This window comes from Microtus ochrogaster, chromosome 10, assembly GCF_000317375.1.
Source record: "Microtus ochrogaster isolate Prairie Vole_2 chromosome 10, MicOch1.0, whole genome shotgun sequence".
NCBI lineage: Eukaryota > Metazoa > Chordata > Mammalia > Rodentia > Cricetidae > Microtus > Microtus ochrogaster.
This window is the reverse complement of record NC_022016.1, coordinates 12,546,117-12,559,103: the sequence shown is the minus strand read 5'-3', so window position 1 is coordinate 12,559,103 and position 12,987 is coordinate 12,546,117. Positions and strand designations below refer to the sequence as shown.

The 12,987-nt window shown below is 35.0% G+C and overlaps 1 protein-coding gene across 3 annotated transcripts in view; it reads right to left on the bottom strand.

The window, feature by feature from the left end:
• Kdm4c (lysine demethylase 4C) overlaps positions 1-12,987 on the bottom strand; it is a 169,069-nt gene that overhangs the window by 66,146 nt on the left and 89,936 nt on the right. For all 3 annotated transcript variants that reach the window (XM_005352661.3, XM_026782063.1, XM_026782064.1), the window contains 2 exons: positions 7,365-7,681; positions 1,728-1,836 (listed from right to left, as the gene is read on the bottom strand). In XM_005352661.3, the coding sequence (XP_005352718.1) occupies positions 1,728-1,836; positions 7,365-7,681 (426 nt within the window). The remainder of the gene's footprint in view (positions 1-1,727; positions 1,837-7,364; positions 7,682-12,987) is intronic.

The following is a 12,987-nucleotide window of genomic DNA, read 5'->3' as shown; positions in this document are numbered from 1 at the left end:
CATAAGTTCAGAGCACTTCATAGACACTGAGATTTTAATTTTATTAACTCTAGGTGACAAATGCTACTATAATCCCAGCTACTATAATCACAGGCTCCAAAGCAAGGAGACCCCAGGCAGCTACCAGAGTCAGACAACAGAATTACTGAGCAGATGTCACCTGTCTGTCCCACCTGAACAGAAGATCCAGCAAGGGCTTACTGTGGTGCTTTTTGTTTTAGTTTTCTGTAGTAGGACCCTATTCCAAACTCAACACAAAAATGATCATTTACCCACAGTAGACACTAAGTGATACTAAGAGAGGTAATTTCTCAGAAATTCTAATATAGGTATATTCTAATAGGAACACTGCCAAAGAGCTGGTAGGGCAGAAAATGCCTAACATCAGCTGCATTGGTAACTGTGTATTCCAAATGAGGATTAAATCTGCTTGTTCAATTCATTTAGACAATGATAATGTTTCTTCACTTCCAATGATAGAAACTATTAGATACAAAGGAAGAAGAGTGATCAATGATCTAAATAATTTACTTAAGGATATAGAATTTTTTCATTGTCATTTTAGATTTTTTTTTACATCTTTAGCCACTAGGAAACACTTATGGTTTTAGAATTCAATTCTCATAAATTCCCAGAAAATGTTAATATATGTAACCACTGCAAAAACAACAATTACTAATGTTTCATATAAATATTTAAGCTTAAACCCTTGAGACAACTTTGTTAACATAATTCACTTATAAATTTTTGCAACCTCTTTACACTGAAATCAAGGGGGCACTCTGTACAAATTCTCAATGGATGACATAAAAATAAACTTCTAGGAAGAAAAGCACAAGAAAGAAAAAACTTTCTTTAGAAGTCTATCTAGGCCCTTTCCTGCAGAGAAACCACATCAATAGCAAGCTGTGAAGAAAAGTATTCAAAATTCATAGATATTGTTAGATATTTTTTAAATTTGTCGTCTAGTTATAACTTTAACCAACAACAGCTTGTGCTAAAAGAACTAAAATGGAATAAAAAGGGAACGGATAAAGTATATACAGTATCCATAATCCTAGCAAGTAGAAGGCTGAAGCAGGAGGATCAAATTTCCAGCCTGTCTAGATTGCACTACAGTAATTTGTTTCAATGAAACAAAAAATTAGAACTCAATTTGATAACATACAGAAATAACAGCTAGTATGTTTCTTTATTTCTACTATTCAACTAGAATGCTTCCCTGTTATAAGCATTACTACTACTATGTTCTTTTTTCTACATAAACACACATCATAAAATAAAAGACAGTAAGCAGAAAAATGACGTTGGTACTTCAAGTGAGTGTTACTTAATCTAAACCAAATCCCTATAGTGTTGTTCTCTTGACTACAACCTCAAAAATAGGTGACTTAAGAGAAAAGGAGACTATCTCAAAGATGGACTGCACAGAGGAACAAACAACAAAAATGCTTGAAAAGATCACTTAGAAATGTAATGAAGAAGTACTTACTAGAAGTCTCACAGAAACATCACATAGACAGAGAAAGGGGAATCAAATTAAAAAGAAAATTAAATGTTACAATGGGATATGTGACTTAAAAAAAGATAAGGGGTGGTTTCTTAGTGGGTTCATGAATTGAAATGGTTCAGGTTAAAAATACAGACAATGAGTATATGACATGATTTGATGTAATTCAATTCAAGTCATTTATTATAAAAGATGATAAATAATGATATACACTCACCTTCATCACTCGCTACCTGCTGCTTCACAACAGTCATTGGGGATCTGGCTGGAGGCTTACCAAGTGGATGGCGCCAACTCTTAGTAGTTTTGGGCTGGCCTTCTATTATCTAATATAGAAAAAAGAAAAACAAAAGAGGTAGAAACCTCCATGAATAATACTTTATTATTTTCAGTTTACTTCTTTTTCCCATTTGTCTGGTATCAGTATGTGTGTGCACAAGAACAGGCAGACGTAAGATGTAGACACACCACTAGCTCACCGCTTTACATTTTGAGACAGGATCTCAGTGAACCCAGAGATTAACTCTTCATTAATTTCACTGGCTAATAAGCTCTAGTGATTCCACTGCTTCTGGCTCCAAGCACAGTGATTACAAACTAGTGCAGCCATGGCTAACTTTTATTCATCCTTAAATAGCAAGCACATTATTTACAAAGCTGTTTCTTCAGACTCAATAAAGATGTTTCAGAAAAAAAAATACTTTAAAATTATATCACTGTTTAGTAATAAATCTTTTACTTATTTACTCTTTAAGAACTTAGCATTTTAAGCAATTTCGTCTTACAAGCTAGGGTAGAGCTCAGTAACAGAACACTTACCTAGCATGCACAAGGCCCTGGGTTTTCATCCACAGTACTACCAGAGAGACAGAGGGAGAGAGGCTGAGGGAGGGGGAGAGAAGGAGAGAGTGAGAGAGGAAGAGAGGGAGAGAAAGGGGAGGTAAAGGAAAAGGGGTAGCATTTTTTTTCCCCAAGAGGTCAATTAATTCTCCTTCAAAAAATACTGTCTTTCATGGAAGACTTACCAAAGTTAGCAAGATTTCAAAGGCCCTTTAAAACTGGCCAAGTCCACCATTACACGCTCACTCATAAAATGATCAAGAACTGTGAAGTTGTATCACCTCTAGCCTTTCATACATGAATATCTGGCAAGTGATCTAGCATTTATCCTCATAGAGAAAAAAAACCAGCCAAATGAAATAAAAAACTTTTTTCTATTGGGAAATGAGCCATGGGTTCAGTAAGAAAATATCACTTTTAAATGAATCATACCTGTTATGAAGTCATTAAATTTTGAAAGATATTTTTAAGCCCCTAGGACACACTTTCCAATTTTACTTTCAATATTTTTCAAGGACATATTTGTATTTGAGTAGAACACATGACTTAGAAAATGATCAAGTACACTGATTAAATTACTGAAATAAGAAATAGACTATTTGTAAATGCTGTCTTCATAGTATGCCTCATCATTAAAGGATGTGAAAAGGCTCAGAGTAGGTTTAGAAAACTGGGAACAATCAACATGCTGATCAGGTACCCTCTCAAATGACAAAGAAGCTCCTCATAGACAACTGAAGTCTATGATGAGGTTCAGAATGTTAGCACAGCATTAGTTCATCTGACCCATTCCTGATCTAAGGACTGTTCATTTGGCAAACATATAATTTTAACCCCAAACGAGAACAATGGAGAAATACAGAAAGGAAGCTATAGCCATGAAACCAGCATAGGGGCTTGGTGATGTGGGATGCCCTTCAGTATGCTGTGAATATGTTTTATTAATATTGGTTAATAAAGAAGCTACTTTGGCCTGTGGCAGAGCAGAATATAGTTAGGCAGAAAATCTAAACAGATAGAAGGAGGAAAATGTGAGATTGAGGAGACATCAGTAGTCTCCAGAAGAGTAAGCTGTGAGGTACCAAGCCACAAGCCTTGTAGTAAAACATAGAATGATGAAAATGGGTTAATTGAAGTTGTAACAGCTAGTTAATAATAAGCCTGTGCTAATAAAATAAACAGTACGAAATTAATATTAAGCCTCATAGTATATTTTAAAAGCAGCTGCATGACTAGGTGGGACAAGAGGTCTCCTGCTACAAACGGCACCCAAACTTTAGCAACTACAGCCACATAAAATCTGAGAGCACTTGAGAATGGATTTTAGAAACAAAAGAACAGAGTCAAGCATGACTTCTTGGTAGCTGCATTTTCTTGGGATTTGTTCTGTTTGGTAGAGAAAAGTAGAGGCACAGCTCCTTTAATAGAGGCTATCTGACTCAGTGTTAGGGATAAAAACCAAGTGATTCTTTGAAGAGTCCCTACTACCAAAACCTTAAATGGTGTTTATGAGCAGCCAGCAGCAGGCTTCTTGGTGGTAGCATGGACCTAGAAACTCTGCAGAGTTGTAGCAATAAACATGGCTCCCACAAGTAACTCCACCATGAAGCTAGACTATTATTATTAGGAAGTCAAGGAATGGGGCGGAGCAAGCTTCCAAAGCTTCTGCTTTAATTCTAGTCATTCTAACTTAACAGATTAGAGACCATTTGGTCAGAAAAAGATAGAGATATATAGTAAAGACAGATTCAGATAAAAAACAACTCAAAATGTTTTCCAGTGTGTTGAAAGGTAACATAGGCTTGGAAGAGAAAAGAAAAAGGATAGAGAAAAACTTAAAAAAGAGTAATACAGAAAGAGTATGGATACAGTATGTTATTGTGTTGTCTTTCAATTGTTTGACTGCCAAGGAAGGAGTAACAGCTGCTAAGACAACTGATTATAAATCCTGCTGGATTAAGCCAACCTATACATTTTAAAAATATTTTGACTTCAAAATTTAAGACGAAAGATGTGTTACTTTGAGAAAGACTTTCTGATTTTATTTCCACAGGATTTGGATCCATCCTGGTTTAAGAAAAAAATCAGTTTTGATTGAGGTAGACACACACCCCCAAAATAAATTCTCCAAAAGAAGCGGATCGCCCAGATGATCCAATGTCTCAGAGCTCCTCTGGGGCAGTTTCCTCTGAGTTCTATCTACATCTAGAACAACTTCAAAGTGACTGATTAAAGTGCTCCAGCCTTAGAGAATACTCCAGTCAGGATTTGACCATAATCTCAAATTTTCTCAGGATGCTCTGAAGATTACCAGTGCCCCCAATTAGAAGAATTGGCCTAGAAAATTATGTCTATATTCCAAAAAATTGGATTATGGATGTTTATCTTTGTTTTGAGTGTTGGTTACAAGCTGTTATGGGTAATGGTCAGGAAAAAAACTCAACAAAGAAGATTAGATTCAGGGTTCTTGTTTTGAAAAAAAAGGGCAAAATGCTGTGGGATGCACTTATACACTGTAAAGATTTATCACTCATGTTGTTTAATAAAATGCTGATTGGTCAGTAGCCAGGCAGGATGTAGACAACCAGCTTAGGAAAATTCTCTGAAGAGGAATGGAAGAGATGCAGTAACCAGTCAGACACAGTGGAAACAAGATGAGAATGCCTTACTAAGCAAAGGTACCAAGCCACATGGTTAAACATAGATTAAAGAATTATGCGTTAATTTAAGTTGTAAGAGATAGTTAAATAAGCCTGAGTAACAGGTCAAACAGTATATAATTAACTATACAAGCCTCTGTGTGTTTATTTGGGACTGAAAGGCTATAGGACCAGGCAGAACAAAAACGTATTATCTACAAATGGCTCCCAACTTGCAACAAGCATAAATCACTGAATCTAAATTCTTAAAACAAACAAATGAAAACAAAAGCAAAAACAAAAAAACCAAACTGTTAATCTCAAAATACTTTATATTGGTATGGATTTTGTTTTTGATACAAATTTCAGGACAATTTTGATATACTATTTATTTCTACTCTTGTTTAAGGTATTGTTTATGTAGCTAATTCAAAATGTAATGAGTAGTTAAGAAATACAAATTAATAGTCATCTCTAATAGTCAAACTTATAGTAGTGTTAGGTAGGTTTTCTAGATATGCGGAGATATATTTCAAATAGGTACACAATCTTCAAACATGTCAAAGACCTACATAATATGCCATTTAAAATGTATTAATAACTTAGACATTTCTGGAAAATGAGACACATCTGCTCCTAGCAGCACCAATTACTTCAAGAGGATGATGGCCATCAAATAAGCTCCTCGTGCAGTTTGCTTTCAGTGTGGTGAGACTAGCCGTTTGGGCAAGAAACTGCTCTTGCATGGATTGCTTGACAATAAGCTGTATAAACTGAACATGTAAGACCCACAGGAAATGACTGTTGAACTTGAGAAAAACAAGGTGGGATGGTCCTTTAAATCCTGCTTAATGGAAGAGTCTGCATAAATTCTGCAGGACATAGAAGAAAAGTTACCGATGAATTTTGCCAAGATAGCCTGAATAGTCAGTCAGTCTTTCAGATTTCCTACTCCACTGATAAATTAGCCAGACACTTTAGCCTTATATGCTAAAGAGAGATGTCCCAACATTACAGAAGAACTTTGGATGACTATCCAGGTAGCCAGATTTCTCTGTCATTTCTAGAGTTTTGGAAGTTGCTTACAATGTACTTCCTGTGTACATTGTATTATATCCTTCTGGGGTCTTTGATGGAGTTGAAGACAACAGTTATAGTTTTCCTTAATTATAACAAAAGTAGACACGAAACTTATTCTCACAAAGATAGAAGAGATGATAGAATAATTTCTTTACTTTTGTCAAATACAAATAATTAAATACTTTAACTGTAATTTTTGTTTTAACCATTTTACTCTATGTAGTTTACTATGATAAAGTTAAAACCTTCCTTTTGAGTTAGAAAGAAAAAGGGGAATGTTGTGGGATGCCCTTCTTTATGCTGTGAATATGTTTTATTGTCATTGGTAATAAAGAAGCTGCTTTGGCATATGGCAGAGCAGGATTTAGATAGGCAGGAAATCTGAACAGATATAAAGAGGAAGAAGGCAGGGTCAGGGAGGTGCCAGCAGCCTCTGGAGAGGCAAGATATGAGGTACCAAGTAAAGAGCATTGTGGTAAAATACAGAATAATAGAAATGGGTTAAATGAAACTGTAAGAGCTAGTTAATAATAAGCCTGAGTTAACAGGCCAAAAACTATGTAACTAATATGAAGTCTCTGAGTGGTTTATTTTAAAAGGGGCTGCAGAACCAAGAAGGATGGGAAACCTCCAGATAGAGCTTAACTTTTCTGAGAGGCAAAAGGTGTGTTTATGTGAATAAACAGGATCAGAAATGAAGCTCTAATATTCTAAATAAGAGGAATCAGAGAATACAATAATCATGTGAGCCACGTTATAAAAAAGACTGGATAAAATTGATTTTTTAATAGTTATACTGTCAGGAAGAGAGTACCCAAGAGGCAACTTATCTCACATTGGACAACAGGGCTGGTGACAGGAACACTCTGTATCACAATTGCCTAACTATCAATATGATTAAGATTTCAAAATAATTCCTATCATGTATTAGTATTTGAGGAAAGTTGCTAATGCTTATATAAATGATCTCTCTGTATATTTGCAGAGAAGACTGTATTAGCTCCAAATAAAGATGTTGCATTTTTAAAGTATGAAGCGAAAGAAAATAAGATCTCAACATGTGGCTAAAATATTTCAGTATTAATAAAACAAAATATAAGCCAGAACTCATAGTATTTCACTGCCAAAAATGTATTCCACTGATAAAATATGATTAAAGCTCATAAATGTAAATACTGTTTATGTCTGCCTAAAAGCAAAATTTCAGGGGATAATATGCTGTATTCACAATGTATTATTACAACCTTATAGGACACCACCCAAAAAACAAAGTAGAAATACATACTGACATGTACCTTGGGAATTTTGAGCTCATTTCCCTCTTCACTAAGAGCTTCTGGGATTTCCCCAGGTTCAAGATTACTTCTGAGGCCATCTTCATCATTGTCTTCTTCCTCCGTCAATATTCTTTTACTTTCTGCAAGGGAGGAAGACAACTTGGGAGACTCCGGCCGTAGAATTGTAAAGAGATGTGACTCCTTGCCTGTTACCTGGCTACTAGAAAATGCCATGAAGTTGCAGTCTTCCTTGGACACAGATGGTGAAGCTATAGCAACAGCTGCATCATTCTTATGTATTTTATTTGTTACAGGTGAATTTATACAGCTTTTACCTGAAGAGCAAACAAAAGACTAACAATAAATGCTGCATTGCATTAATACTAAGTAAAGAGACTGAACAATAGTGATTACAGGTTTTATATTTTCTTTTATTTCATTTATCTACTTATTTATTTATTTTTTATTTTCATAACAGGTTCCCAGATCCTACAGACGAGGCCAGTCACCTGCCTTTACCTCCAAAGTGCTGTAATTAAAAGTGTGTGACCAAGCATACGTGGCTGATTTTTCTGACTGTCCATAAACATGAAAAGTCATCAGTCAATAAGATCTTGGACTTCTTTCCTATTTTCTGTGTGACTGTTATGCAGTATGAGTCTTTTGCTGGCAAGAATGTAAATACACTAAATGTGTGTGCCTAGTGACCATGGAGTCCAGAAGAGAATATCAGATCACCTGAAATTTGAGTTATAGATGGTTGTAAGCTGCCCTGTGGGTGTTGGGAAAAAAGCTCGAGTCCACTGTAAGAACAACAAATGCTTTTAAAGAAAGATGTGGAGCCATCTCTTCAAGTCCAAATTAGTACTTTCAAAAAGAAAAGAAAACAAAAAAAAATTGACAAGACAATCAAAGATTAAAAGTACATTGTAATTCAAATTATCATCAATATATAGGTTATTCAAAATATTTTTAAAAGGATAAACAACTCAAAATCTATGTAGCAATAAAAAACTTTTCCAGCCGGGCGATGGTGGCGCACGCCTTTAATCCCAGCACTCAGGAGGCAGAGGCAGACAGATCTCTGTGAGTTCAAGACCAGCCTGGTCTACAGAGCTAGTTCCAGGACAGGCTCCAAAGCCATAGAGAAACCCTGTCTCAAAAAAACCAAAAAAACCAAAAAAACAAAAAACAAACCTTTTCAAATAGATAATGCTAAGAACAGCTTATAAGAAACAATGAATTGAGAGAAGGTCTATAATTGGTACATATAAAGCCCAAGGAATCCAATAAAAGGTCTTTTCTACATTAATCCTTTATGGTATAATAAAAAAAAAAATCTAGAATGCCATTGGACTTAGGCAAATGTGATTCTTTTTACTATCACATGGTTTGGAGACAATGATTTGAAATATATAAAATTTTCTTGTATGAGATATGATAAAGCATTTCCCAGATGCACAAAATCCTCATCATTTCTACCTATCACAGGCTAGCTCTGATACTGAAACCAAGTCTTCTACTTAAGTAGTTTTCCAGATCTCAAAACTAATAGATCAAAATATAAAGAACCAGATTGAAATAAGAAAATTAGGCACACTTAGTTAAAACTCTACCCTGAAGTCATAACCAAATTAATGAAACAGTGATAAAATCCATGGTGAAGTACTATAAGGAAATAGTTATGTATACTACATAATTGTGTTGTTTGCATTAACTGAAGTTCCCATTCTACCTTCTCAACTCTTTTACCTACCAACCCCTTGTTCACAACTCTGTTTAGAAATTAACACCAAAGTTCATAGTCTTTTAAGTTTCTATCTCTATAGGCCTGTCAGAACAGGAGAGAAACTCAAAGAGATTCCACTGAAATCATGAACAAGACAAGGCTGTCCACTCTTTCATAGCTACTCAATCTAGTACTCAAAGGTATAGCTAGAGCATTAAGACTACAAAAGGAGATCAAGGGGATACAATTTGAAAAAGAAAAAGTCAATCTTTCACTATTTGCTGATGATAATATATACAAGTGACGTGAAAATTTCTACCAGGGAATCCCTACAACTGATAAACACCTTCAGTAATGTAACAGGATACAAGAATAACTCAAAAACAAATCAGTACCATTCCTATATACGGATGACAAATGGACTGAGAAAGAAAACGTCACCCTTCACAATAGCCACAAACAGCAATAATCATAATCATAATAATAATAATCTTGAAGTAACTCTAAACAAACAAGTGAGAGACCTGTATGACAAAAACTTTAAATCTTTTAAGAAAGAAATAGAACACATCAGAAAATGGAAAGATCTCCCATGTTCTTGGATAGATAGAATTAACATAGTAAAAATGGCAATCTTACCGGAAGCAATCTACAGGTTCAAAGCAAAGCCCATCAAAATCCCAGCAAAATTTTCACAGACATCAAAAAACTAATATCCTACTTCACATGTTAAAACAAAAACAAAAAGTACAATATAGCCAAACCAATCCTATACAATAAAGGAACTTCTGGAGGCATCACCATCCCTGACTTCAAACTACTATAGAGCTACAATCATGAAAACATCTTGGTATTGACATAAAAACAGGCAAGAAGACCAATGAAAGCAAATCAAAGAATCGGATATCAATTCACACACCAAAAATACCTAATTTTTGATAAAGAAACTAAAACTTTAAGTCAAAAAAAGAAAAAAGAAAAAGCATCTTCAACAAACGGTGCTGGCATAACTGGATATTAACATGTAGAAGAATGCAAAAAGTTCCATAACTATCACAAGCACAAAACAAGTCCAAATGGATGAAAGACTTCAACATAAAACTCACCACACTGAACCTCACAGAGAAGAAAGTGGGAAGTGACCTTGAACGCACTGGCACAAAGACAACTTCCTAAATAAAAAATAAGTAGCATAGACACTGAGAGCAACAATTATTAAATGGGACCTCCTGAAACTGAGAAGCTTCTGTAAAGAAAAGAAGATGTTGAACAAGAAAAATGGCAGCCTACAGAATGGGAAAAGAACTTCTCCAACCCCACATCTGATAGAGGACTAATCTCCAAATACACAAAGAACACAAGAAACTAGACATCAAAAAAAAAAAAAGAACAAATAATCCAATAAAAAAAAATAGGGTACAGACCTAAACAGAGAAATTTCAATAGAGAAAATTTAAATGGCCAAAATACACTTAAAAAATGCTAAAATCATCCTCAGTCATGGGCACACAAATCAAAACAGTTCTGAGATACCATCTTACACTTGTCAGAATGGTCAAGATCAAAAACACTGATGACAACATAGGCTGATGGGAATGTAAACTTTAAAGCCACTTTGAAAATAATTATGGCTGTTTCTCAGAAAATGAGAAATCACTTTATCTCCAAACCCAGCAATATCACTATTGGACATATACCCAAAGGATGCTTAGTCATACCAGAAGGACATTTGCTCAAATATGTTCATAGCAGCATTATTTTTAATAGCCAGAACATGGAAACAACCTAGATGCCCCTCAACCAAAGAATGAATAAAGAAATATCATATGTACTCACTCATAAGTGACTTTTAAACATAAAGCAAAGAATAACTAACTATCCTACACTCCACAACCCCAGAGAACCTAAACAACAACGAAATCTCCAAAAAAAGACATACATGAATCCACCTAGGAAGACATAAAGGACAAGATCTCCCAAGTAAAATGGGAGTGTGGGGGCAAGGTGAGGAAACAAAGGGAGAGGGGAGAAAGGCAGAGGAGTGGGGGAAAGGCTAAATTAAAAACAAAAAAGATGAAATAAAATTAAAGGTAATAAAGCTAAAGAAAAAACTGAGGAACAATTGTTTTAAGAATGACGCACAAAGGTTTTTATGTCATCCTAAGTAGTATACTACAAAGATGGTATAAACATGATGTAAACTGTTTTTTAAAGATACAATATGGAGATGTAAAGGAGAATTCCTAAAAATAATGTATCTACTGAAGGCTGACTGATTAAAACTTCAAAGAGAGGTTAGAATGCTGCAATTCCAGAGTTTAATTTATCTAATTGTTGGCCTACTAAAAAGCCATTCCTTGCTCCCTACACTCCATGGTGTAGACTTCAAACTTGGCTCCAAAATAAGTAATCTCATTTCTTTTCATGTGAAAGCTGTACTTTTGCATTTACAGAGATATGATATCAGAGGGACTATAATGATCTCTGTATGTCAGGAAGGAAGTACTTTCTGTAAGGATACAAAAGATGTAGTGTCGTATGGGTAGGCACAATATAAGATTAACAGGAAGCGTTGGATTTGATGAGTATCAGAATGGAAGGAATACAGGATAGAAAACAGGAATTACCAAGTAAATGAATGATTAAGGGAACAAAAATGTTACAATAGTTATTAAATATATAAATCATTAGTAGTTTCATAAAAATATTCAAAAACTGGGCAATAAAAAAATAAATGGACTTTATTTATTTTATTTATTTGCTTGCATTTATGTACCATTTATGTGCTCACAGCCCACAGCAGTCAGAAGTAATACAATCCTCTGGAACAAGAGTTGCATATGAATGGCTGTGAGCCACCACGTGGGTGCTATGAAAGCAACCTGAGTCCTCTACAAGAGGATTAGCCTCTGCTAAGTATTAGCCCCAGACAACCTGGTTCAGCCCTGAGACAAAATGTAAACAACAATAAAAACAAATCCAGCAGGTTGTTTTAACATATTTGCTTCTAGATGTGTGTGTTTATGTGTATGAAATAATGACAATAAAAGCAAAAGACTACCAACTTGAGGGGCATGGAGAGTTTGGAGGAAGAGCTGGAAGAAGCAAAAGGAAGGAGGCAGTGATGTAATTAACCCTTAATTTAAAATGTATTTAAAATGGGGTGGGGCACTGGAGAGATGGCTGGGTGTTAAGGAACCCTAGCTATTCTTCTAAAGTGCGCAGGTTCAATTTGCAACATACTGACTCACAACTGTCTATATCTACAGTACCAGTGGATCACACAGACACACATACATATAGGCAAAACCCCATACACATAAAGTAAAATAAATAAATAAATAAATAAATAGATAAATAAATAAATAAATATCTTTTAAGGAGATAATTGGGTCATAAAACAAGCTCAGGATTTCAAGGAATCTGCTGTCCTAGGCATTCTGGGAATCAACTGCCTTGGAGTCAGAGATCATAAAACTAGGGTATTTGACTTATCTCTCATTTTGTTTGTTTAAACAAACAAACAAAAATCAGTTTATTTAAAATAAGCAGACCCTCTACCCTTTTAACTCTCCACTGCAAAAACTGATTCCCAGACCCAGCATGGTGCATCCTGTACCCTCAGATACAAATTAGAGTTGGAAGTGCTAACTTCTCAGACGAATAAAAGTTTGCTCTTACCTTTCTGAGGTCAAATTGGGTCTATTCTTTCATTTTCCTCCACTGACATTACAGTCTTCATCACTGCACCATCACATAACCCCTTTACTTATTTTTAATTTATTTTACATTACTGAGTCCTTTGCCTGTATGGATCTCTGTTCTTTTATAAAAGTGCATTGATAAAATGGAAGAGCTGATGGTATTATAAATTGACTTTATATGTTTTTCCCCTTTTTAAAAAGACTTATT